Source organism: Styela clava, chromosome 10 (genome assembly GCF_964204865.1).
Source record: "Styela clava chromosome 10, kaStyClav1.hap1.2, whole genome shotgun sequence".
NCBI lineage: Eukaryota > Metazoa > Chordata > Ascidiacea > Stolidobranchia > Styelidae > Styela > Styela clava.
The window spans coordinates 8593853-8619214 of record NC_135259.1 but is presented as its reverse complement, the minus strand read 5'-3'; the positions used below and the strand labels follow the sequence as shown (position 1 = coordinate 8619214).

The 25362-nt window shown below is 34.9% G+C and overlaps 1 protein-coding gene across 1 annotated transcript; it reads right to left on the bottom strand.

Annotated features, from left to right (window-relative positions):
* Positions 1 to 1176: 1176 nt before the first annotated feature.
* LOC120337763 (mutS protein homolog 5-like) lies at positions 1177 to 23605 on the bottom strand. The gene is made up of 24 exons (XM_039405644.2): positions 23310 to 23605; positions 22678 to 22802; positions 21853 to 21976; positions 21301 to 21426; positions 20695 to 20802; positions 19919 to 20066; positions 19510 to 19629; positions 18747 to 18906; positions 10571 to 10678; positions 9894 to 9994; positions 9399 to 9507; positions 9012 to 9084; positions 8489 to 8580; positions 8194 to 8286; positions 7436 to 7481; positions 6808 to 6946; positions 6482 to 6584; positions 5899 to 6012; positions 5188 to 5337; positions 4402 to 4571; positions 4060 to 4252; positions 3342 to 3379; positions 2687 to 2829; positions 1177 to 1875 (listed from the first exon to the last, which is right to left on the bottom strand). Exons 1-24 carry the CDS (start codon positions 23458 to 23460, stop codon positions 1688 to 1690), a joined length of 2922 nt encoding a protein of 973 aa, XP_039261578.2. The 5' UTR covers positions 23461 to 23605; the 3' UTR covers positions 1177 to 1687.
* Between the last annotated feature and the right edge of the window lie 1757 nt (positions 23606 to 25362).

The following is a 25362-nucleotide window of genomic DNA, read 5'->3' as shown; positions in this document are numbered from 1 at the left end:
TCGCTTGGACAGCCCTATTGCTTGGTATTTGTCTGTTGAAGGTATTTGTTTGTTTGATACGAAGTTAGTCCGACGAAGGTGAGTAGCCTATATGCAGGTTTACTATATCGTGCTTATTTCTAAGATTTGTGTTTCTTTTTCGGCCCGCGTCTTATAAAGTAACGATGTGCTTATTTCTAAGAAAAGTGCTTATTTTCGAGTTGCGTACTCAATTTGTCTTGAAAACATGGATGGTAAGTTCATGTATGCGTACAAAGCTTCCGTGAAAACAAGGGACGACGTTTATCATTATACGCGTATTCGCGTTTTGTTGCGTTACTGTGAGATATCGATTAACTACGTTCCACCGTAACCTCATGCCTCGGACTCGCTCACTGTTTCTGTTAGCGGTGGGGTTTGCAGTATTTCCAGTGACAATAGTTGGCGTCAGTTTTTAAGAATACTCTTTTTAGGGATAAACCATAATTTAGACAATGAGTAAGCACGAGCACAAAGTCGAGCTGTGCACAAAGTCAATTAGTTGCTGCTATTGTGATAGCGATATCAACCTAGAGGTCATGGGATAAACAGCAATTAGTGCCCACAATACTACCACAAAACATAATAATTTCGCAAAAATCCTTGCGGGAAATCAAAGTATGAAGACAGAACAGTGTGGCCCCGTTCTAGAGGCGTTTAGCACTTATGACCCCCTTGTTTATCATTCAATAGTGTTACTTTGATTAGTAGATTCCTAATCCCATTTTGTTCAAACAATTCATGCTAACAAAGTGAAAACACTCTGTGAAATAACCTTATCAAGCAATTAAACTAGAAAAAACGGTTATTTTTTTCTAGATGGAACGTAAAATCCGTTTTGCGCCTGGCATGGTGGCCCTGGTTGGGAACCACCGCTTTAGAGGTTGTGTGTGACTGTCACTTCGTGCCTTTCCATGGGTTTCTTGTTCGAAGCGACTTCCAAAGAAAACTTAAGTGGATGAAAAATTGGGAGAGTGGAAGAGACTCTTGTATGATTTATTTTCCATTTTTATACTCTGTTGTTAAGTACACCCAAAAATACCCTTTTGACACCAGTGCTTATTTTTGGCTGTAGGTAGATGGTAACCCTGCCTATATGCCGGGAAGTCAAGCAGCTGACAGTGAAGAAAGTGGACGAAATTCAACCATAAGGGGGGAGTGATCAGCCAAAGACGAATCGAGAATAATCATAACAAGATAATACGGAGGAAAAGAAAAACGGGTGGATTAGTTCCAGACAACGTTGCATATAGACTACTGACTAATTCGGATAAAAAATGAGCCGGAAAGAATCAACCGATAGTGGCCAGCCAGGAAGTGGAAGATAACGATGAATAGCGGAAACAAAACATGAAAACAAGACGCTTCAGTTTTGCAATACGTTGCCGGCGTAGTGTCGTATTGATCCCCATCTACAAATTGAACCGGAAAGCATTAGAAAGACAATAGCGCCTGTGTGTGTACTGTACGTTAACCTTTAAAAAAATCCTTTGTCGTTTTCTCAGCGGATCCACGACCATAAACAAACGCGCACTATATTTTCAATACTGCACATACGATTGGATACAGTAACTGCACCCAGTAAAATATTGGATTTAATATAAAAACAAAAATAGAACTATGTTGGAAAAAAAATGAAAAAAAAAGCATCCATTTCGTGACATTCGAATTAGGCAACTCCGTGACAAGGTCTCTTTGGCATAGTAGCAAGAGGATCCTCATTATCGCTGGACGTCACTGCATCAACTACATTGGCATCACTGTTTTCAGATACGGATGTGAAAAACGAAGAAGCCGTTTTTCTATTGCTAATCGATACATTGGAATCCGTAGTCAAATTTCCACGATATTTGTTTTCTAGAATGAGTGGCAAAACGAGTTAATAAGTACGGATGATAAAATATAAATAAAGGGAGCAGCGAATACGTGTCATTGTCTCTACTGTTTCCATTACATTCATATAAATACCAGTTTATATTATTTTGAGCATGGGATAAAAGCCAACGTCTAAAGAGAGGAAAGCCAACGTCTTCTATTCTGTTACGAGACCATGTCGGGTATGTTAATAGTTAACCAGTTAATCGTTTCAGATGCGTGCACTTGTCGAAAGAGGGAGCAATAACCTAACAACGAAACATAGGTGCGATGACGAACGTGTTACTATACTAATGCCTAACACTGCACGCCAAATCGCTTTCTCCAACTTTACAAAGTATGATACACATAAATACTAGATTGAAAATAAACTCATCTTATGCAACACCCCAATTATCTTAAGTTTGTGCGTCATACTTCCCACTTTTCTTTACTTATCCCTGGTCTTAAAAATATACAAATAGATTTTTGTATCCGTCGTAATCATAGTCTCCTAAAACTCCTTGACGTGTTGGATCAGGTAATTGTTAACTGTATCTTTATTGTATTTCTGGCAACTACCATTTTCCCAGATAACCGGTGTTGTCACCAGTCACAGATGACTGATCATGACCAACCACCTGTGAAGGTGAAGAAGCCATGTCCTCTCTGCACTTGAGGGCTCATTCCTGTTGGTGCGTCTTGGAAGTTACTTCGGTTATGTTTATGGGCATTTACTTATTATACGTTTATACTGAGTTAACTGTAGGCACTTCCCTTCCATGCTTTAAATTAGTAACACTTAAGATTTAACCTTTAGGTGTTTCCATGGCCCTTGGAACTGTATTTTTCATGAACATTTTCACTGCATTATCATCAATAAAATCAAGAGACAGAAAATTTTCCATGAGAGAAGTACATCGGTTCATGTAGGACTTTGTCGAAGTACTGTCATATCTAAAATTTACAAAATTGTCGTACCTTTATATATTTCAACAAGAAGTAGGCGAAGCACTAGCCCTTTCCTAGTTTAATAAGAACAAAGAGAAGTAAATATAGTTAATGGGCCAGATTGGACATTATTAAGAAAATTTTCAGCATGGAACCTTGTGTGTATATTTTTTTTACAAATGCGTTGAACTTTAAATTAATGACGTTTGGTGTCACAGTTTGAAAAATGGGGTTCCGGTGGCGTTTGGTTTCAAACCCATACCATCGATATACTGATATAAATACAATGTACAAAGGAGATCATGGTTAACTTTTCTTTTTTTAAAACCATAATAGCTGCATACATATTAGCACCACAGAACAGGTAAAATCATCTACCCCATTCAAACATTAATTGAAATACACTTCATTACCAATTTCAACAACAAGGACCTATATATAACAGAAAAACTTCACATGAATACTGCGACTGCTTGAATTGTTTTACTACTGTGAGTGTTTGAATTGTTCTTACTCACCTACGAATCGGTGTATTTTCACGGATCAACTTCGTCATCTATAAAAAAGTAGATGGAAATGTAACGGAATTCAATGTAGGGATCCAGGGGGTTAGCAAGGGTTGATGTGAACCTAATCTTAGAATGCTGTGATCATCAGCGAACCCATGCCTGTTTTAGACGTTAGACAACCACTGTAAATGGGTAACGTCCGCTGCAGTTGATGACTTGCGTCCTCTCTTGCATTTAGAATCTTATGTATTAGTTATACGCAAGGCATGTTATATTAATGGCGCTTATGAAGTGAGGTCGGCACAAGAAAATTTTGAATCCCATTAATGATCCAAGGGTTCCCAAACTGTGTACCCGCCAGGGATACATTTCGACTTTTCAAGGTTTACATCAGATGGAATACAGGAATTATTCCTTCCACAACTTCTAATTTGCATTGAATATTTTATAACTGGAGGTTAATAATTTGAAGACCTGAGATTAGCAACTCTTTGGAAAGTCACATTTTTACCTCAGTAGAAGCTTCAACTACAACTACAGTAACTACCGAGTCTACATTCGCAGTTCACATGACTTATTTTATCCAATCCACAGCACACAAGAAAATTTTGGGGGTTCATGAATTTTCAAAGGGTAACCCTGCTTTAATCCATAGTAAACAAGCTTAGAAAATAAAACACAATCTTAAATATTTCTTCCAAGTACTATAAATGGAGCATAAACAAACCTCTTTTCCCCGTACTACAACTTCTTTTGGTAATCCACCAACTAATGCAATATGAGCTGCATAACTGCATCCAGCTACTCCTTCAGTCAGTTGATATAGAAATACTAGATCATCGCTTTCCTGATCTCTCAATGTTTCAAGAGTATTATATCGTAATAATGGAGATTGTGGAAGCAAGTTTCTCTTGACAATGCTTTAAAAAACGTTTGTTGAATGAGTTTAACTAAAAACTAAGATTATTCTTAGCTTAGTCATACAAAAATCATCCCTATTTCTTGTAGATTTAACTTTGTAAATCTAACTCATTATTACAAATACCATACATTAAATGTATAATGGCACCTGTGGAAATGCGTAGAGCAAATTACAAACGGGCACTCCTCTTCTTGTTCAATCCAATGAGTCAGACAACTTGCGAGTAAAGCAACACCATCAACAGTAGCTGTACCTTTGCCAAATTCATCCACCAAAACTAAAGTGTTGCAATTCGAACCAGATATAGACATGGATATCTAGAATAGGATGGATTTTAATATGTTCAATTAGTTGAACAATTCATCATGACTTAACACATCACACTTTTTGCAAAGCGTTGACTTTAGGTTTTAAGTTTGAAACAATGAGCAAAAAATAGCAAGGTTTTAAGTTTGAAACAATGAGCAAAAAATAGCAAAGCAAAATCTTGTTACTAACCATATGTATTGTGATGAATGGGCAAATTGGTCAACAACTGAGGATATTTTACAAATTGTTGTTGTTTATCATGCTAATTTGGGCTGTTGCTGTTATTGAGGTGATGAAAGAATATAGCGTTTCTCTGTAACTAATGGACCAATCAAAAGTCGCCGAAGACTATTACTTTTACATATTTCTCATTTCAAATGTTTACTATTTTTCAAATTTAGGTTACAGACCTATACACCTATATCATTTGATACAATTCTTAGTACCCTGATGCCTGATCTTTTTCTCAAACCCCCCTATTCAGCTATGGCATTAGCAGTAACTTTATGAATATAGACCGGTTATTATGATGGATGGTACTTATTTGCTGACCCACATGCTTACATATATGACATTGCTCTCATGCTATTTAAAATTATCATATAACGGACATTTCAAGTCAACCTGATTTAAATCAACGGCAAATGTGGACAATCCGGTAGACAATGATTCTTGTGTACGAATTCTTGTATAGATCTTTGATATTAAACCTATTGTGCCACTTTCTGCAGGAATAAAACTTCCAATATGTGCCATGAATACAATCAGACCTGTCTGTAGAATAAAAAGAAAGTAAATAGAAAAAAAATGTTGAAGACTGGGTGAAAATATGATCAGAACAAGAGATGCACCAATGAACCAGTATCAGAAATTAGTTTGGATTTAGTTCAGTTCAGGTATTCGAAAGTCCTTCTTGAAGAAGCTAAAAAGGGCTAGGTTGTCACTTTTTTGTAATTATACTTGATTGAATATTTTGAAACAGTCGCAAATTTAAAATATGTAAACCAGTTTGAACTCATTTACTACTTGCAAAAGGCATCAATGGGCATGAAGAATTTCTCTAAAAGAATACAGAAGGAAGGATTTTTACTGTTGCAAAGGGTCATTGAAACATCCATTAAACCTTGAGCAGAATTTAAGGTCAACTTCCAGTACTTTTTCAAAGATCATTATTCTCGAGTTTCCACAAATATATAAACAGTAATCTGAAATAATAGATAGTAATCTGTGTATCTACCCTATCAGCAGTTTGAAGTACAACCATTTTTATATTGTAAGAAGATTTAAATCTCATGAATAACTGAAGTCAAAAAAGCCTGGCCAAGATTACATTACCTGTTTCAAATAAATACTTTTTCCACAGGCGTTAGGTCCAGTTATAACTTTAATTCTTCCATCGTGATTTCCCATCATAATATCATTTGGTACAAATAAGGATACGGCACATTCCTGTTAAAAAAACGGATAAGATAATGCAGTTCACAAAACAGAAGGTGTATATGATATAAAGGGCGCGCCTGAAGTATGCGTACCAAGATGGCGGACACCGGAATGTAGTATGTGTACCAGATTAGGGTTAGGCCATAGTTTTAGGTTCAAATACTACGGGAGTCCCTTAACTAGTCCCCGAACTCGTACTAGAACTAAAATAAGGAAAATTGGAATAAAATTATGGCTTAACCCTAACCTGGTACACACATACGTTCCGGTGTCCGCCATTTTGGTACGCATACTTCAGGAGTACCGAATAAAGTATAGGAATTAGACAGAAATAATCAATTTTATTAGCGGATTACGATACCGGATTACTAATTTATCATACCACCATCTTGATAAGAACTAGAACTTAGGCTATGACCCTGTTATGTAATTATATCTCGGTTATATAAGCAGATCTATAGTTTAATCCTCAACTTACTTGTAAAGGGTGTCTTCCACCTTTTACATCAATATAATTGTCGGTTGTTAGATTAGGGCGAACATAATTCAATTCTTTAGCAACAATAGCGAACGAGATGAGACTGTTAACATTTATTTTTAATTTTTATAAATGACAGTTAAGTATATCTTAATGATGAATTAATAAAAGAAATTCAAGAATATATTTGACCAGAACTGAGTATTGAAATGAAAGTCCGTTAGCTAAATAAAATATTTAATTGATTTGAATAGTGTTGTCCAAAAATGTATATTCAATATAAAGTAACATGTGTGAATATAATTTCTCCTGTCTTATTCACTTACCAATCCAATTCCGCAACATATTGACAAATATCAAGTAAAATATGAGTACGTTCAAGTATTGTGTTTTGCATTTGATGCATTATCGTTGTCTCCTGGTCACCTATTTCTTCTAAAATATCACCAGGATCTGCATCCAGTTCTAGTATGTATGTGAAAGATGGAATTAAAAAATCACATTCAATTAGACCTGATACAAATCAAGTAATGTAGGCTGTATATGCTGGTTGCAAAAACTCACTGATATACCCTACTCAAAAATGATAAAGGCTGTGTGACATTTTATTATCATGAGTTGATATTTTATCCGTACATTGGATTAGTTTGACAATTATAACACGGGAAATAATATGTAGGCCTACACACAATGCCTATTTTCTGATTGTATAAATATGTCTATCAAGTCATTTGCATAAATACATTTTTCGCATGAAAAGCCCCATAGTTTGCTCTACCCAAAAAGATGGTCCAGAAGTCTTCAGCTAAAAGTGGGAAGCATAGTAATAGAGGGGGTTACATGCAAGCATGGATACGCTTAGGAGAGACAAGAGGATCCTTTCAACCGAAATGCCAGTGAAAACAATTGAATTTGTATATTGAAAAGAAATGTATTCCTAAAAATAAAGTTTACCCCTTGTTTTATCTGTTTTGTAATAACATGTATCTCCTGATGTAAGCTGTAAACACAAAAAAGCTAGTCAATAGAGTTCAAACAGGTATTTTACTCCAAAAAACAAAACAAATCAACATGAAATCAGGGTTGAAAGGTCAAAATCAAATTCTAGAGGTTTACCCAACATTTTTATACATGGCTACGACTACGAGTATATGATACCACCTTAGGTTGGTAGAATAGAAATGATAGTAGGATATCAAATAGCATGCTATACATTGCATTACAGAAAAGTATCGAGCATGCTGAACTGATCACCTTCAGTCTTTCCAATCGAAATAATTTGCTATCGACACAAATGTTGAATAACTAACCACAGTACATCAGTAGGCTATACAACCTATAATACAACCCATCTATCATTCAAATCAAAATTTGAAACCTTGTCTCTCTGCCGTTATGATTCAGCAATTCATATTGATATCAGTACACATAAGGTTCAGCTGAGCTGTGCAATATGTTTGTCAACAAAACGTCTAACTAGTAATGGCATATGGTGGTGCAATATGAGCACATTTTAAGGCAATATATAGAGCCCTACTACACTCTAGAAATTTTGAAAAAATTGATAGCCTTTGGACATGTTCAGGTACTGGAAATTAGAAGTCGATTATCCTCAAGGTCCAGAGGGTAGCGAATTTTTCCTTAACAATGACAATTTTGCTAAAAAATCCACATGTACACTTGGTGTGCAATAAGAAAATTGATATGATTACCTTGAATTCCAAACCAGGAATTTCTGCATCAGGATTTAACTTTTGATGATTTTTAAGAACGAGTAAATAACCAACTCTTCTCATGTACATTATCTAAATATATGATATGCGGTTGGAAAAATGGAGTATTATGGAATATAAACTTTATACATATCAATTCCTAATTTGATTTGTAGGTATTTTCAGAAAAACAAAATAAACTGTATTAAATTAAACAAAATGAGCGGCAGCCATGAATTAGAACAAGCGACCTAACCTCAATAAATAAATATCCTGTCAAAAGGAAAACCACTACCTGGCATCCAGATATGTAGTCTTTGAATGTTTCAAGTTCAGCAAGAGCCACGTGATGCAGATAACTTGGTAATCCATTATACAGATGCTTTTCTGTATCAAAATTTAACAGAACTAGTTGAAAATAAAAAGATAACTGGTAAATAATATCTGTATCTCAAACAGTGTTTGAGAGACTTGGTTCAGTGAGTGACCAGAGATACCTTTATCAAAGGCTCAAAATCATGTTGATGTAAATGTCAACAAATAATGCACATTCGGCACATTTCGTCAAGCGTCCAATTCCAAATGCAATTTAAATAACAAGATTTTAGTTTAAGTTTAAAAAGAAATATAGGGTTTAACATAAGATGGAGCTGAGGAATCGCTAGAAAAAGTTTTTCTAGAGCTAATTAAACAAAAAATACGACATTGAAACAATCTCTTTTCAACAGAATACATAACATTATCTATTCAAATACTGATTTCAATATATTTCATCCTTTTCTTCGCACAATTAATTTATTCCAGAATCACTAGCTCACTTTCATCTAATTCTGAATCAATTCCTGCCTGAACTATAAATCTGTTTTGTGAAACACTTTCTTCCTTGTCCATCTAGAATAAAATTACATGAACGTAAATACACGCTGATGCCATGAAAGATGATTTCATTAAATTTGATAAATGCTTATTCCAAAATTTCCAAACTGGAGTTACTCTTAAAAATGTAGAATAAAAGCAAAAATTTAAAAAAATTCATATATGAACGCCAGAAAAATATCCAAATTATGATGAACAACCACGACTTAGCAGCTTTGAATTCTGAACATTGGTTGCGATTTCTATATTATACGCACCAATTCTATTTTGTCTTTATAATATATGACTGGCTAATAGCGCCACTGTAATACGTGTCTTTTTCAACTTACAATAGTTTGTATAATTTTGACTATGTTGATCAATTCTTGAGTAGAACATTGCGATATTTCACTGAAAATTCTTGGTAAAGGTCGGTGATCTGGCAATCGAGGTGCATTTCTATTGATCAAGCATAATACGAATAGTACGATAGTGAGTCATTATAATTATGCAATATTTACCGGTATATATCGATTAAAAGGCAAGAAAGAGCATTGTGTACTATGATTGGCTGTAGAGAAATCATCTATTATTAAGACTGTTTGCACTAAACTGTCTAAAAACTCATTCGAATTGAAACTAATGAATATATTATTTCTATTCAATGAAGATGAGATAGTGATTTAAAAATTGCGATAAAATGCTGTGTATGCGTGTTTTCCTCATAATGACACACACCAATGTTGGACCTAAGGGTGGGTTTCTGAACCCTTCTGGTCTGAAACACAATGTGCAACATGAAAGAAAATATGCTACAACTTTCAGAATTTATTGGTAACACTAACCTACAAATATCAGCCACAGAGACAACGCTAATAACAGTCCGATACAATCCAAGCCAATCTGCAACAGATGATGTTGCTGTTTTCATCTTTTTTAATATTCTCTAAAAGATAATGATACATATCAAATCCATATTTCATTTTATAAAATTCCTATTCACTTTATAAGATTGAGCAGCCGAATTGCAATACAATTATATTATGTGAAAAGAACATTTATTTGCGAACTGTAAATGACAATATTTAGAGTACCAATGAAAATTAATATTTGGACCTGAAACAGATGCTTGTGTAACAAATCCGATGAATAGTGGCGAATTAAACAAATGTGAAATTTTTGACATAAATTCATTCACCTAATGAAATTTGATACCTAATTCAATACTTTTTTGACAGTGAAATGCCAGTGATATAGTCAATGACATTGACAATAAAAAAAATTCTCAGTGGTATAATAAAAAGAAAATCCATCAACTCAGAGAGCAATGACATAGTAACAAAGACAATTTCCTATATTCCTTAAGTGGATATTTGAGCTTTGTTTATTGATTGATTATTCCCATAACTCACGGTATCTGGTACAGAAGATGAATGTAAAGACCCCATCAGATATTTTAGTGCAAATCTTGCAGTTATTGCATAGCTAACCTTGAACAATGACTAGTAAGTGTTAAACTTACTCCCAATTTCCTTGTATGTTTTAAAGCCTCTTGCAATCTTGTCATTATTTCAAGATTTCGTGGTTCTGCAAAATATTCAACAGCATCTAATCTTCTGTTCAAAGCAGTCTGAAATTAAATATTAGGTAATCAATTTGGAAAACTATTGAAGATATCATCTTAATTTAATCAATTATCCAAGAACATGAACACACAGGTATTAATACATGGGCTATTCCAAGTGACACTACAGGACAATTCCAGAAATTTTGCATGTGGTTGGATGCAATATATTTTCACATTTTCAGCTGCATGTTTTATTTCATTGTCCAATTAGTTGCTTCATTGAATATGTAAAAAATTGCACAAAAGTTACACCCAAGACTTACTTAATAGATAAAAAAAATATAGCGTGACACTACAGGGCGGCAAATCCACCATGCACTAACAGTACGTTGTGTTATGCTGTAAATTTTTGCGATGGTACAGTGGGAGCCCATAATATTTTTGGTGCAGTAGCTGAAGTACCCCTCTATGTGTTGCTCAAGTTACTTAATGTAACACTGTAAATCCATGCCAATAATGTACATATTGTATGTGACACTACAGGACGTGACACCACAGAACATTTTTCCATTTAGGAATAGCGGCCTCTATCATCTCTTAAAATTCTGGTAATATATCGTTAAATGGGTGTAGAAATGTCCTACAGCACTGCAAACATTTAAACTTTATTAACTTAAATCCAGTGCGTCAATTCAATATGAAATAACCGTACCACCCAATCAAACACTTTGTGTCAGGAATCATCACAAAATATGTCAATTATACCAAAATTTCTACATTTCAGGCCATTTTTTATGAACCATCAAAAACCTGGGTGAAATTTTATATTGTTCGATGAAATGAATGCAGTCCAATAAATTTCCAATGTCTTTTGATATAAAAAATATAAAAAAATTACTTTCACTACACTTTTTAAAAAATTGATGGAATTCAACTTTTGCTTGGAATGAATGGCCCATATATGGACAAAAGGGTTGGTGAGGACTTGAAATAAGTGGAGTTATTTAAGCAATATCTATAAAGACATATTCATGACTTCACTGGCAAGCCTTGTTGCCAATAAGTGCCGTAACGACAGAAAAAAAATCCATCAGGCTCTGAGGCCCCAGTTTTAGCCATGGGTTGACAAAAATGTCCTCTCTGACTCGAAATCGCTTGACCATAGTTTCACAAAATAAATACTCCACTCAGACTCATGCAAAATAGTGCAATTTTGGACACTTCAAATCAGAATAAAAAACTCATTTGGCTACCATCCACATGATTTACATTTACAATCATCATGTAATAATATTTTACGATATTATTAGGACTCCATTATATTGTCTGTACGTCAGTCACAAGACTATAATATGATATAATATGAAATCGAAAAACTTAGCTATAAGGAGGAAATTGTTTTTCTTTAGATTATATTTTATTATCTTCTGAAATTAAAAATATTGCAAGCAGGGGTGGGCAATACACAAGCATTTACTATTCTAAAATACTTAAATTGAATCCAGAATCACATTATATTTTCACATTACACTTTGTTTATGAATTGTTTTTATATTCTTGTGCCTTTATGAATATGAATAAGATCGACTTTTTTCAGCTTACTGCTATGCAGTGCGATTTCTTCACAAAAATTATTTCATGAGTATTCAAAAGAGTCTAGTTTTTCTTCACAAATATGTTACTTAGGAAAATCTGACGACGACGGTTAAAACTTAAAGATTGTTGCAAAAGCAACCTTGCAATCCCAAATCGTCAGAAATTTCACTCTTTGCCGCCATCAATTAATTATCGCATGTTGTCACCTGGATAGTATAGCTCAAATAGAGATATTTTTGGAAAGAACGAAAAGGTCGCTGAAATCGCGTAGGGTTAGTTTCATTATAAAAGATGATTGTTTTCGTCAGTGTGACGTGATTAATTAGTCAGTCAGCATCTGTATATCGGTCCCCAAATTATCCCAATCGCAAAAGTAGTTGTATACATATAATTTTTTTTTCAAAATTTTCCGTCCAGTAGAAGGTGTTATTGTATACGAACATGGGCGACGAAACAATGTAGAAAGAAGTGAATCCGCAAATTTCCAACTTGCCAATGCCAATGGAAGAACATTCTTACCTCATCTGTGCACGTAAATCTACCCTAACGTAGAGTAGAAAACAAACGACTGCGTGATTTGGAATTTCGTGACAACGCCAAAATGAAATGTTGAAATTCGAAGCGCCCATTTAAAAATTGAAACGATGTTATGCATAATAAAATTAAAAAAAAGTATAGAGTGCGCTGCCAGTTCATATAAGTTCAGAACATATTGTTTAAGTTGTATCATCTGTACAGCAAGTTACACCAAAAGACATTGATGTACCGCGTAGTCATATAAAAGTTTTAATATTCGTTGTCAAAAAAATTAGCTTCAATTGCTGCAAAAGGAGCACTGACTTAGTCAGATACTTCTATTTTTTTGAGAAATTTATACATGAATTGAGGATAACATACGTCAGTCACTTCAGTGAAATGTCATTAAAATAGTTAGATTGATGTCAGTAAACAGTCTCGTCGTAAAAAAATCTCCGAAGCGGCGCATTCATACATTGTATTGGTTTTGTCCAAACATCCCGTCTTTAACGTCACCAGGAAAACAAACTTGCCTTTGTACAATAGCGAGGCATAATTGTGCACAAAGTTGGCCATCTATTTGATAGGTCCGTACGTGAATTATTTGACCTTTTATAGGACGTCCGTTATAGCTGTCTCAAACGACTGGTCGTCACGCAGCAAAATAAATTTGCCAAGTTTTATCAAGTTTCAGGGTTGAGACAAGAACGTAGATTTTATCCGATATTTAGCGAAAAAACAACAACCTTCCGATTTTTTGCCAAACATTTTGGATATTGATGGCAGTGATTGTTCGATGTCGCTAATATGTTAATTATTTTGTTTGTTTCAGCTTCCATGGCCGATGTAATCGGCAGTTTAATTAATGTATTTAAAACTATCACAATTACGGACTAAGTAAGTTTAGGAGTGCTTTGAACTTGAATACCGAAATAATTTTGATCACTGAGGTGCAACATTACTGCCCATATATATGTATATATAAATGGCAGAACCGCCATTGCTCAACAACTAAACATTTCCTACTGTATTGCAGCTAAAATAGCGAAATGCTGAGAAATAGAATACTATATCGCGCTCTTGACCAAAAATATTTCAATGATGTATTGAAAATGATCAAATCACATTATATTACAAAAGAGCCGCAGTGTGTGGCTTTGAAAGTCACCGAAGATATGGCTACTATGGTGGCGAATATGTTCTTGAAGAAGATATTGTCAGAAAAGATAAGTATAGGCGCATTTGATAAGAAAACGAATGAGCTCATTGCAATACACATTGTTGGACGTTTTATGGATGTAACCGAATTTGGTTTCGACAAACACGTGTCATTGCCATTGCGTCAAAACAGAGAAGTTACGAAAACTCTATTCAAAGGATGGTCAAAACTAAGTGATAAGAACACAAAAAATTCTGTGCAATATTATATAGCATGCATCAAAGAGAGATATTCAAGACAAAGTATTCTCACGGAAATGAACGAACAGACACAAGAAATTGCACTGAAAATGGGATTTACAAAAATCTGTGTCATTGCAACGAATCATTATAGCCAGAAAAGTTTGAAAAGATGTGGATTCAGTTTTGTGAATGAGATTCAATATGCAGATTATGTGGATCCGATAACAGAAAAACAAATATTTAAGCGTATCCCGTTTCCACATACATTTGCGGGACTTGCAATAAAAGAACTCACGGCATCAAAACAGTAAACAGGAATTAGTGTAATTTTATTTCACACATATAGTGTACAAAACTCAGACGCTGTAAATTGTCAACAGTCAAAACTAACATGAAGTGCCTGTTAATAATTAAGGTTTATTGCAATAAGGTAATCGTGAATCCCAGATCAATCTCCCTAGTCGCAGTCATCAATTATTAGTATGTTTTTATATCCATAACACAGCGGAACGAGTCAAGTAGTTTTCACACATCACGTTTTATCATTGCTAAACTGACGGTGATTGATGTCTATCGATATTTTGTATGCATTGATGAGCGGATACGCATGCCTCACTAAAGTTAACGTCTCTCACAATTAATAAATATTATACTCAGAATATCAGTCTCATAGCACAATGGCCAAAAGCGAATATGTCACAGCCGTAATCAAATTACCAAGTGTATTTGAATTCGAATACGCTGATATTCGATTGTCTAAGACTCTAAATTGCCCATGCTTTTGTTTATTTCGACACTATTGTTGTTGTTTTATTAATTGTGTATTTTATAAGTTCATTTTTCACCATGTTGCTTTATAGCTGTATTATATGCTGTAATTCAGCAACGAGGTGTGGCTAACTGGATGGTTCGTTGAATCTTCCGCGACCCCACATCTATTTCTAGGAGTAGATGTTTTCCGTTTTATTATATATTTTTTGCTTTATATCGATTTTTGCATGACCGAAATAAATATCTGAATCTAAGCAAGGCCACCAGGGCAACGACCCACGGACAGTTGGTAAAAAACGATTCATCTTAGCAATTTCGCTAAAATGAGAGAGGTCTCGAATGCTCTTCTTCAAATAGGATCTACGTGCAAGTTCATACAAATGCAAAACACAATGTGCAAATTGCACTTGGGTGAATTTTAACATGCGCGGTTTAATTTGAATATCTGCCACTAGTTCAGCGAGATGTATCAACAGGATGTACATGGGAAAGTGGCTTAGAATAGAGTCTAACGTATTGCAAACCATAAAAAATGATTTTATACCCCATCGTTATGAACACATAAAATATACACAGTGACGAAATCGTTGCGGTGTACAATTAATCAATACGCTAATGGTTTGTCAATTGCGTGAATATCATCTGTCAGGAAGGCATAACTATCTAAGCCTCATTTGTCAGACTGGCATAGGATACAAGCCCCACATATAGACTGGTATAAATAAAGAGGGCTCGTCATGTGAAAATTATCTTGTTCGAGGTAAAAAAAAATGGCAATGTGGTAGGTGCTCAGTGACTTTTTAGTGAGATATCGATACTTTTAGAGTAAATTTTGTAGTATTCCTGCACTAATCGGCGTTTCGTTCGAGTCCTAAAGATTTACTGCATTGGAGTACTGGACGCTGGGAGTGAATTGAAGCCGAATTTTCACGCAATTCATAAATTCGAGCGCGGATCACCAAACTTTTCTGATCGCGGGCCAGGTATGACTCAAACTGTGTTGAAACGGGCCGGACAAATATTTTTGTCAATGCAATACACTAAATTTACAAAAGTTGGGAAATTCATTCAATTTATTCAACAATATAAATTCTACATTTCTGAAGATTTGAATATCAAATTCTATATCGCAGAATAAAGATTGAGAACATCATAGCAAAACAAATATACCAAAGTTCTAGACAACTATCCGGAGGTTAGCTGTTAGCAAAACATTGCTGTCATGCATAGCCACCTGAAAGCAGCACAAAAGGTAATGTGACTTGTGAAATTGGAGCAGTACACGAAAGATTTCAGTACTATTAGCGCAAAACGCACGTTCGGCGTTCATCTCAGCACAAGAAACATACACAGTAACAGTTTCGCCATCCTTCGCAGAAAAGTTTGCGTACGGGGGGATAGAGAATTTTAGCCCAATAAATCACATCTCTTCCTAAAATAATAATTTTGAATTACTGCAATTACACTACATTTCCTAAGGAGGCAAAATGACAATTGACTTATTAGATTCATACCTAAATTTCCGAAACACAACTAAAAACTTACGCATTGCATTCAAAATCGCTAAAACGAAGTATTGTTTACAACTACGACTGAAAATATTTCTGAGTGAATGCGTTGTTACGTCACTATTTGCATCTTGCTGATTGGCCAATGTTACGAAATAAAAAAGGAAGTCGATTCTCGGGGTAACATCCATGGAAATTTCGGACAAAACCTTGTTCATGTTATTGCGGTCCAGATGAAAGGACTCCGCAGGCTGTATCTGTATCTGTAGTTTTGATTCTCATTTTTGCGAATTTATGAATTTGTCATCCCTGTTACCGTTTTCTGCGATGAAACCCCGAAAATGTGTGCAATTTATTTACGTAAAATGAAAATTGATTGAATATACTTTGCATCGACTGCTTCATATATCAAAATAATCCAGAAAAAGTGCGAGCCCCGAATGCCATTTAAGAATGGATAAGATGGTACTCGTGCGCACAATTGACTGTTTCAACTTCAGTGACTATGGTATAGTTTCACGGCCTAAACAAAAACGCCAAGCTGCCAAAAACTATCAGCGATTTTAAAAAGACCGGTCCTGTGAACATCGCACACGTTACTAGCGACTTTTTCGGTCTTCCCAGAAATTTAAAAGTTGCGGAGGGGTGGAGGGCGTCGGTCGACCGCGTTATAATCACTAGTTCAATGTATGTAAAAAGATCACGATTACGACAGGGAATCACTATCCTATACTGTTTTACAGCTGAAGTCGTGAAATGTTTAGAAATAAGATATTATATCGCGCTCTTGACCAAAAATACTTCAATGATGTACTGAAAATAATCAAATCAGATTATATTACAAGAGAGCCGCAATGTGTGGCTTTGAAAGTAACCGGAGATACGGTTACTAAGATGGCAAATGTGTGCTTAAATGAAATATTGTCTGAAAAGATGAGCATAGGCGCGTTTGATAACAAAACGAATAAACTCATTGGAGTAATCATTGCTGGACGCCACAAGGATGCAACTGAATTTGGTTTAGACAAACACCTGCTATTGCCACACCGTCAAAACAGAGCACTTACAAAAACTCTTCTCAAAGGATTGTTAAACACGAAAAATTATGTGCGATTTTATATCGCCTGCATCATGGAGAAATATTTGCGACAAAGTATTCCTAGCGAAATGATGGAACAGGCGCAAGAAATTGCAGTGAAAATGGGATTCACAACCGCCTGTACTATTGCCACCAATTATTTTAGCCAGAATATGATAAAAAGATTGGGATTTACCCTTGTGAAGGAGATTCAATATGCAGATTATGTGGATCCGATAACAGGAAAACAAATATTCAAGTGTATCCCGTTTCCACATACATTTGTGGGACTTGCAATAAAAGAACTCACAGCATCAAAACAGTAAACAGGAATTAGTGTAATTTTAATTAATTCTTTTCTTATTTGTTCAATGATTTTCCAGTATCATTATATCCAATACACCATTTACTTTAAGTAAATATTTGCAGTATATGGTATCGTATGCAATATATTATAAAGTAGCTGGTATTCCAATTGGCAGTATATCATTCATATCAGAATCGTGGATAACAGAGTTCTGCTTTTGTAATTTACCTTGATCGCAGTTATCAAAACAAAACTATCTTGTGAAACATGTAGAATTCATTGTATTTGTAAGATTCATATACATTGCTATTTGTTTTCATTTTACCTGAAGATACCACTCTTTTGATTGCGCCAGAAAATTGCATCTAAAGCATACAAAATTGAAAACGTGCCCGTCTAGTTTTGTTCCCCGTAGGCAGTAGCTGGCGATCTCTAAAGATAAGGACTGGAGGCGCTATAAACCCGTTAAGCGAATACATACAGTATTGAGGACAAATAGGAAGCGTTGTTGCCATATTTTAGCAAATTTAAAAATTAATTGTTGCAATAATTCAAAGCAGCTCGCGTATCACCTGAAAAGCTCCCGCGTACCACAGGTTGAGGGTGACCGTACATTTGAACCCATGTGTATATCCGGGGGTTCAATCTATATGCAGGTGCTAAAACCCATGGGTTAGGGTTAGTATGGGTTCAAATATCCGTAAAACGAAAAAAATTCCATAGGTGCAATAGTACGCAGGTGCAATTGTCATGGGTTCAAATGTCATGGAACCCAGATTGAGAACCACTGGCATAGTGGAAAACTATTTTTGCTATTCTGTTTATTAGGATATAGAATATAGATGAATGAGTCTCAATCTACGGTTAAAATCGGTTGGAATACAGAAAGAAAAGTTAAAAAAACATTGGGAGAAAATTAATATAAAAAGAATTGATCAATTAATTATTTATCACCTTATCATTGAGTGGTCGATTGAACCAAAGTTGTAATAATTTTCTTCCTGGTCGAGATCTTGTTCTGTCCATGATTCCAAATAAACTAAGACCTTCTTTAGATCCTGAGCCCATTTTAAAAACAGCCGGGTGATCATCTTTCTTAAATATTTGTAGAGCGCTGAAAATAATCCACTTGTGAAATTATTTAATTCATTTAAATTCTAGAAATGAATATTCTAAAATATTTCCAGTGTCCATTCATATTATAAATTTGTCCATATCATAACAAATATTATTTTCATGAAGTTTATCGAAACAAAAAAATATTATCATTTACTACTTATTTTTATAGTAGCACCGTAAATTGTCCCTAAATTAAAAAGAATTAATCAAAATCATAGTTCATAAATTCTTGAAATAAATATTTGAATATGACTGATTTTAAATTGTCCTTAGCTCAAATTGTCAATCACTTTTCAGATAAGGGATAAATAAGCGCATGCAGTTAAAATGTCACAGAAATTAGAAAAATATTCCAAGCTAGAAATGACAATAAAAATATAGGACTGAGAGCAGTACATTAGATTAAACTTGCTGTACAGAAATATTGTGCTATATGAATGAAAATGCTGAGATTGAAATAATTTGCTGTGTAGAGTTTGATAAATATTTCTAGGCATTTTCTGATGCTGTTTGGTGAAGCTCAATCTAGAATTAGAAGGTTGCAAACCAATTTTCATTTTGATATATTAGCTTTGAATTAGGCCAAGTCGATTCCCACCTATAAGTCGATCTGTCGATAAACAATACATCCTTCATAGTAAATGTCTTGAAGTCGAGTATTGGCGTTTTTACATCATCTTTTTCTAAACCAACACCAATGCGATTCTTCTCAAGATACCTTTATTAAAAAGTAAAAATGAACATTTTTAAAAAATTTAGCACAGTGGAGCAAAATCCCAATGAAACATTCCAGAGGGTCGAGTAATCCCTGTGCCATAATTTAATTGTCTTGTATTGTCTTGTATTCTTCAAAAATTCAGATAACACAGCCCCTCGAATGACTATTTATCACTAGAATTTCCCTTCACTGTGTAAACAAATGACATCACTACAAGATAGTGTCAGGTTATAGTAGCCTAATATAAGGTTCAAAAGGAAAATAAATCATAAAAAATAATTTAACCCACCTAATCAATCCACCAGTTGCCCTTATTGCAGAAATACAGTCGAATGGAATTTTTGAAGTCATATGCAGTGTTCTTTCTGTATCTGTGTAATGTTCAGGTATTCCGGGCAAATTAGTTGAAATGATTCGATGCTTACCTTCTTCATAGGCTGTAAATATAGTACAATAAGGCTTATTATGGTGTGTTGACCAGAAGATTCATAATCCAAAAAGGATCAAAAAAGTTTGTTCTAAAATAACCGGACTGAAAAGTTGTGCTTCAATGTCAACACCAAATATAAATAACTGACATGAGAAAAAAAAATCATGGTCTCGATAGTCTATAAATTTAAAAGAGAAAATAACAATGCTTAGCAAATTTAGATTAACAAGTTACTTAATGAAGCTTTTTCCATAGCAGTTGTGAATCGAATTCTCTATTCGAATAATATAGTTGACCTCAAAAACTTTTAGAACTATCAGTAGAGGTTGCGCGTGACTAACTCCCAACCCTTCAATGCCTTTGAGCTAGTAGATTCGTACGCATAAAATGCAAGGATGCCGTAGCAGGAATAAAAATACAATGCTATGCAATTTGAGAGTTCTGCTGCACACTAACACAAATTTATTTCTGTGGTCAGGCGAAACGTTACAGAAATAAATTTGTGTTAGTGTGCAGCAGGACTCTTAAATTGTATAGTAAAACTTTTAGATCTAACACAAAAATGTTTTTCAACGCGATTGGCACTAAGGGTACAACTCGTACGAGAGTGATTTATGATCAAGTTGTGCACTCACAAAAAGCAAGGCCTGGTAGAATCTCCAATGAAGCCTGAATTACATTTTCTGAACTTGAATCACTTGAATTCAATACTCTCTGCAATCTTTCAGTTTGGGGTGAAGCAACTGCAAATCAATATCAAATCCACTTCTATTAAATTTAACTAAAAATCATATTTGGTGTAGACCTATCTGAAACACTCAGAATCAGAATGGTTATGTTTTTTTGTACATTCCATCACAGATGTGCTGTACGCATTGGCATGTGAGCAGAAACTCAATTTTTAATTTATAAAGAATATTGAATAGGACTGAAATCCAATGTACAGTACATAGTACTTTTTTCTATTTTCCCAGCCCTATGTAAATGCTCGTGTGTTAATATGAACCAATTTTATTATTGAGAAATGACATTTAAGTCATTACTTCATTTGAAAAAAGAGGTAATCAGAATACCTATCTATGCCTATATATACATATCCAAAAATTGGTTATATACAACATAAATATTTAATCAATCATTTCGAATCGGAGCATAACATTTGATTTATTTTCAAATAATCTTCTGTAAGACATAGTACGGTAGTTCGAAATCAACATACGAGTACCGTTACAGCCTCATACCTGATGAGTTCAATACTCCTTCCACCTCATCATCTGCTGTTCCAGTTAATTTTTTTAACAAATTAATGAATCTTTCATCTTGCTTGGCACTGGTCACTATCGTAGAAGGATGAAGTTCATCCACCACTGAAAATTAAATATCTCCTCAAACATGGTTAACAATGACAATATTATATAAAGCGACAAGGACAAAACCTCATATAATAAATATTTACAGATTTAAACCAATGCTACCACTTCGAGATTCATCTTCAAATTGGGGATGTGCAAACAATTCAGTTGAATTGTATTCAACAATGTTTAGTGCTTTTTTAAAAGATATTGAGATGAACATCATCAAAGTTATGCAAAATGAAATGCAGGAGAGATTTATGAAATACCAAACTTTTTCAATTTTATATCCCATGATAAATCTTTTAATTTTGTGCATACGGTTCCTACTGTATAAAAAATATATGAATCATCTTTCTATACCTTATAATATATACCCATATATATTTTTCCAAGCTTTCAAAAGCAAATTGTGAATTGTGAACAGTTCGAAAAACTCACATCTCCTTGGTAATGTAAAAGAATCAGTTTCTAGTGTATCCAGCAGTATATGAACTATTGCAGAATCCGAATCATAATATGCTGCTCCAAGTCGACCCCCATACCACAAGATTGTCATAATAATCTTAAAACATGAAAAAAAGGAAGATTAAAAATGTAAGAGGTTATGTGTTGGGTCTGATGAATAGTGCTACAAGCTTTTGTCTACCATCTATGTTAAAATCATTATTGAGAGTGCATATATCGTTTTGGTGGTAACAGATTGACAACGAAGAGTCGTATTTGCAAGCCATATTACAGTATTACCTTTGTGCAGCATTGTTAATACTTCAATGGACAGGCTAAATTTTTAAGCAAATCTTCCCAACAAAACAAAAAACTTATTGTGAATAGGTTAACGACTCTTACAACGAGAATATCGGTCAGAGACCAAAGACTTATCGATCGAAAGACAGGGGATCCCCCCAAACAGCGCTCTTACTCCATAGTGACACCTTGTGTCCCATCACTAATAATTAATATCTCGCTAATTATACGACATAATTCATCCAAAATCAATAGGCTTCTGGTACGACATATGATGAATGCACATGCAAAATCTGGAGCAGATTCAATCTCGCTTTCGTTAGATATCGCGTGCATCTAACAGACAGACAGACAGACAGACAAATACCTATCAACATACTTACCGATTAAAATCGATAGGTAACAAATATATTTATTTCAAAAACGCAATATAAAACATCTTGACTGCAAAACCAATCTGATAATCTGAAGACCATATGTCTGTATGTAAGCAGAAGGGAAAATAAGAGAGAACTAAACCTCTGGCTGGTCTTCATCAGTTGGTGAATTTTCTCCAGTGGCATGATGAGTAACATGAGACACAATGTCAGATTCCTGAATATCTGATGATGACAATGATGATGGTCGATTTGTTGATGGTGAAACTAGAAAAACAAACTATGTCAGAATGTGCCAGCGGTATTATAGGACCGCAATTACAGTAAAATTATCTAACAATTAAAAAAAATGAAATGCAAGTGAGATTTCCAAAATACAAAACTTTTTCAATTTGATATCCCAAGACTAAATCTACTAATTTTGCGCATAGCCTATGGTTTCAAATTATATCAGTATATTGAGAAGATGCAAAGTCATCTATCTTTACCTTATGTAGGCTATGTTTTATCCAAGTTATTAAAAGCAAGATGTCAATATGACATTACTAATCCTTGCCCCAGTATGGTAACCTGTTAATATGTTTATTTGTTTTTGTTCTGCTAAGATTTAGATATCGGATTTTTATAACTATATAACATATATATCAGTATATATATATATATATATATATATATTTCTGCTGTCAGAACAGGTTAAACATTTCAGCATTTAGATGAGATAATAAATCAGACACAGCTGGACAACTAGTCCATGTCTGCATGTAGACTTTGTACCTGAAGAGGTGGCTTCAATACTCTGATAATTTTGTGTTCCATGTGAAGCATTGTTTATAGATCGAGAAAGAACATTTTGAAAAGGACTCGACAAATGACGATGACATAAAGAAACATTGCTCGAGGGATCTGACAAATATCCCGTGTCCATATCGAAGTACAGAAGTACCGGTACCGCTGTACTGAAGTAATGATAAAGCTGTACTGCTGGATAAGAAAAAAATATGGTAACGGCTTGGTGAACCAGACTAATGGACTATCTGACTATGCAGATGCATGCTGTCGTCTGCAACTACCGGCATTTCCTGATTAAAATGACTAACGTGTTATTATACTCATCTGAAGTATCGAAAATAACGAACGAAAGATGTAAACATAGGACGACGGAAGTTTCAAATAATGCATTTTCGTCGTGACGTCAATGTTACGTTACGACGACGATCGAGCGTCTTATCTTCACGCAACGACGTGATTACGTCATCCGCATCGGGAGCCTCTTTCTCTCTGTGCGTCGCGGTTACGCAGTGAAGAAAATGACTGTCCGAAGTTAGGGCAGTGAAGGATAACGGTCAGATGGCAAGAAATATCGATTATTTCAATAGTAAAAATAGTCCAATTGAACCGAAATTTGCAGGGAATGTAAATTACCGCACGAATGTTTTACCGAGCAATTTTGGCACCGTTTGGACAATAAATGGCCGAGTTATTGACGAAAATATAATAATTTTGTCCGAAGTTAGGCGCTTTTACGGTATCACACCTCGGTGGAATTCTGCAGTAGCATCAATACTGCAATAACCAGACAACTGAATAATGCTAGAATGAGTTGTTAATTCCATTTACTTGGACGTCTTAAACAAGAGCCGCTGAATTGCGTTTCGTTGACCATTTAATTTTCACTTTGACGGATGGCGATGTGTGTCACAAGAACATCAAGTTGCCATTTCGTCTCTGACTGGGCAATACACATATTTCACCTAGGTCTGTAGGTTGCTCCACATAAAGTTAATATTTATCGTATTTGCTACATACAGAGATGCAGGTACTTGTTGTACCACGGAGAATTATATACGGTAGTTGTACTATGAGTACTGTACATAATACCGATATAATATACTTTATATTTCTTGGTTATTTAGCAGCGGTGTTTCGCAAATACGATGTTTCTATAAGGCCCCAACCAAATAGTTTGGGAAAAACACCACGCCACATTTTAAAATGAAAAATTAGTAATTATCCAGTTAGGGTTAAGCATCTGATAATTTCCAGCGCAATCTACATCTCCAGCGCAATCTGCATCTCCAGCGCTAACTCACAACTAGATAATTACCGCATATTTTTGGGAAGACTGTTGTGGGAGTTTTTTGGCGGAAGCTTTCCACAAAAGATTCCGCAAATACAATACAAATATTTGCCCATAATTTGCAAGTTTGTATACTTTTACTCCCTTGTATCTAAAACAATTTTGAGATGAACGGGGTAAATAGGATAACATTTACATATTTATCCCGGGGAGATGAAATTCGATAAAGCGAATATATTTACCGGTATGTGGAGTTTGAGCTCGTGTTGTGTGTGTGGACCATGGGGATGAAACTAGTCTAGAAAGCCAAGCCCACATTAATAAAACAAACAAAGTTATTCGCGTTACGAGTTTCTGCAGCTTCACGCTCCATTGCGGTCACTTGATTTGCTCGGAGATTGGTGAAGACGGTGGTATGTGCACAAAATATCTCGCTGTATATTCTTAGCTCAGCAGCCTATGGTATTTCATTAAGTTGGTTAAGTACTTTAATGCAGTGGCGTAACAACGCAATGTGGCGCCCCTGGATCTTTGCGCGAAATGCCGCCCCCTCAACACCGTCGTAAAAGCTGAATAAAATTTCACACAACAGAAGAATTAAAGCAGTGAATAGTGAATTTTATCGAAAGTTGCAAATTCAATGTCTAGTTTTCATTGAAGCAAATTCAGAAATTATATCGTCAAAAGATAATGTCTCGACTAAATCACTTTCAATGGACAGTATTGCTGGCACAGGCAGCCTGCTTTCTC

Coding starts and splice junctions, on each gene's coding strand:
- LOC120337763 (XM_039405644.2), bottom strand. CDS start 23,460: ATGGACACGGGATATTTGTCAGATCCCTCGAGCAATGTTTCTTTATGT. Junction 9,995..10,570: donor AACATACAAGGAAATTGGGA/GTAAGTTTAACA, acceptor ATTATCTTTTAG/AGAATATTAAAAAAGATGAA. Junction 3,380..4,059: donor TTGTAGTACGGGGAAAAGAG/GTTTGTTTATGC, acceptor ACTTTTTTATAG/ATGACGAAGTTGATCCGTGA.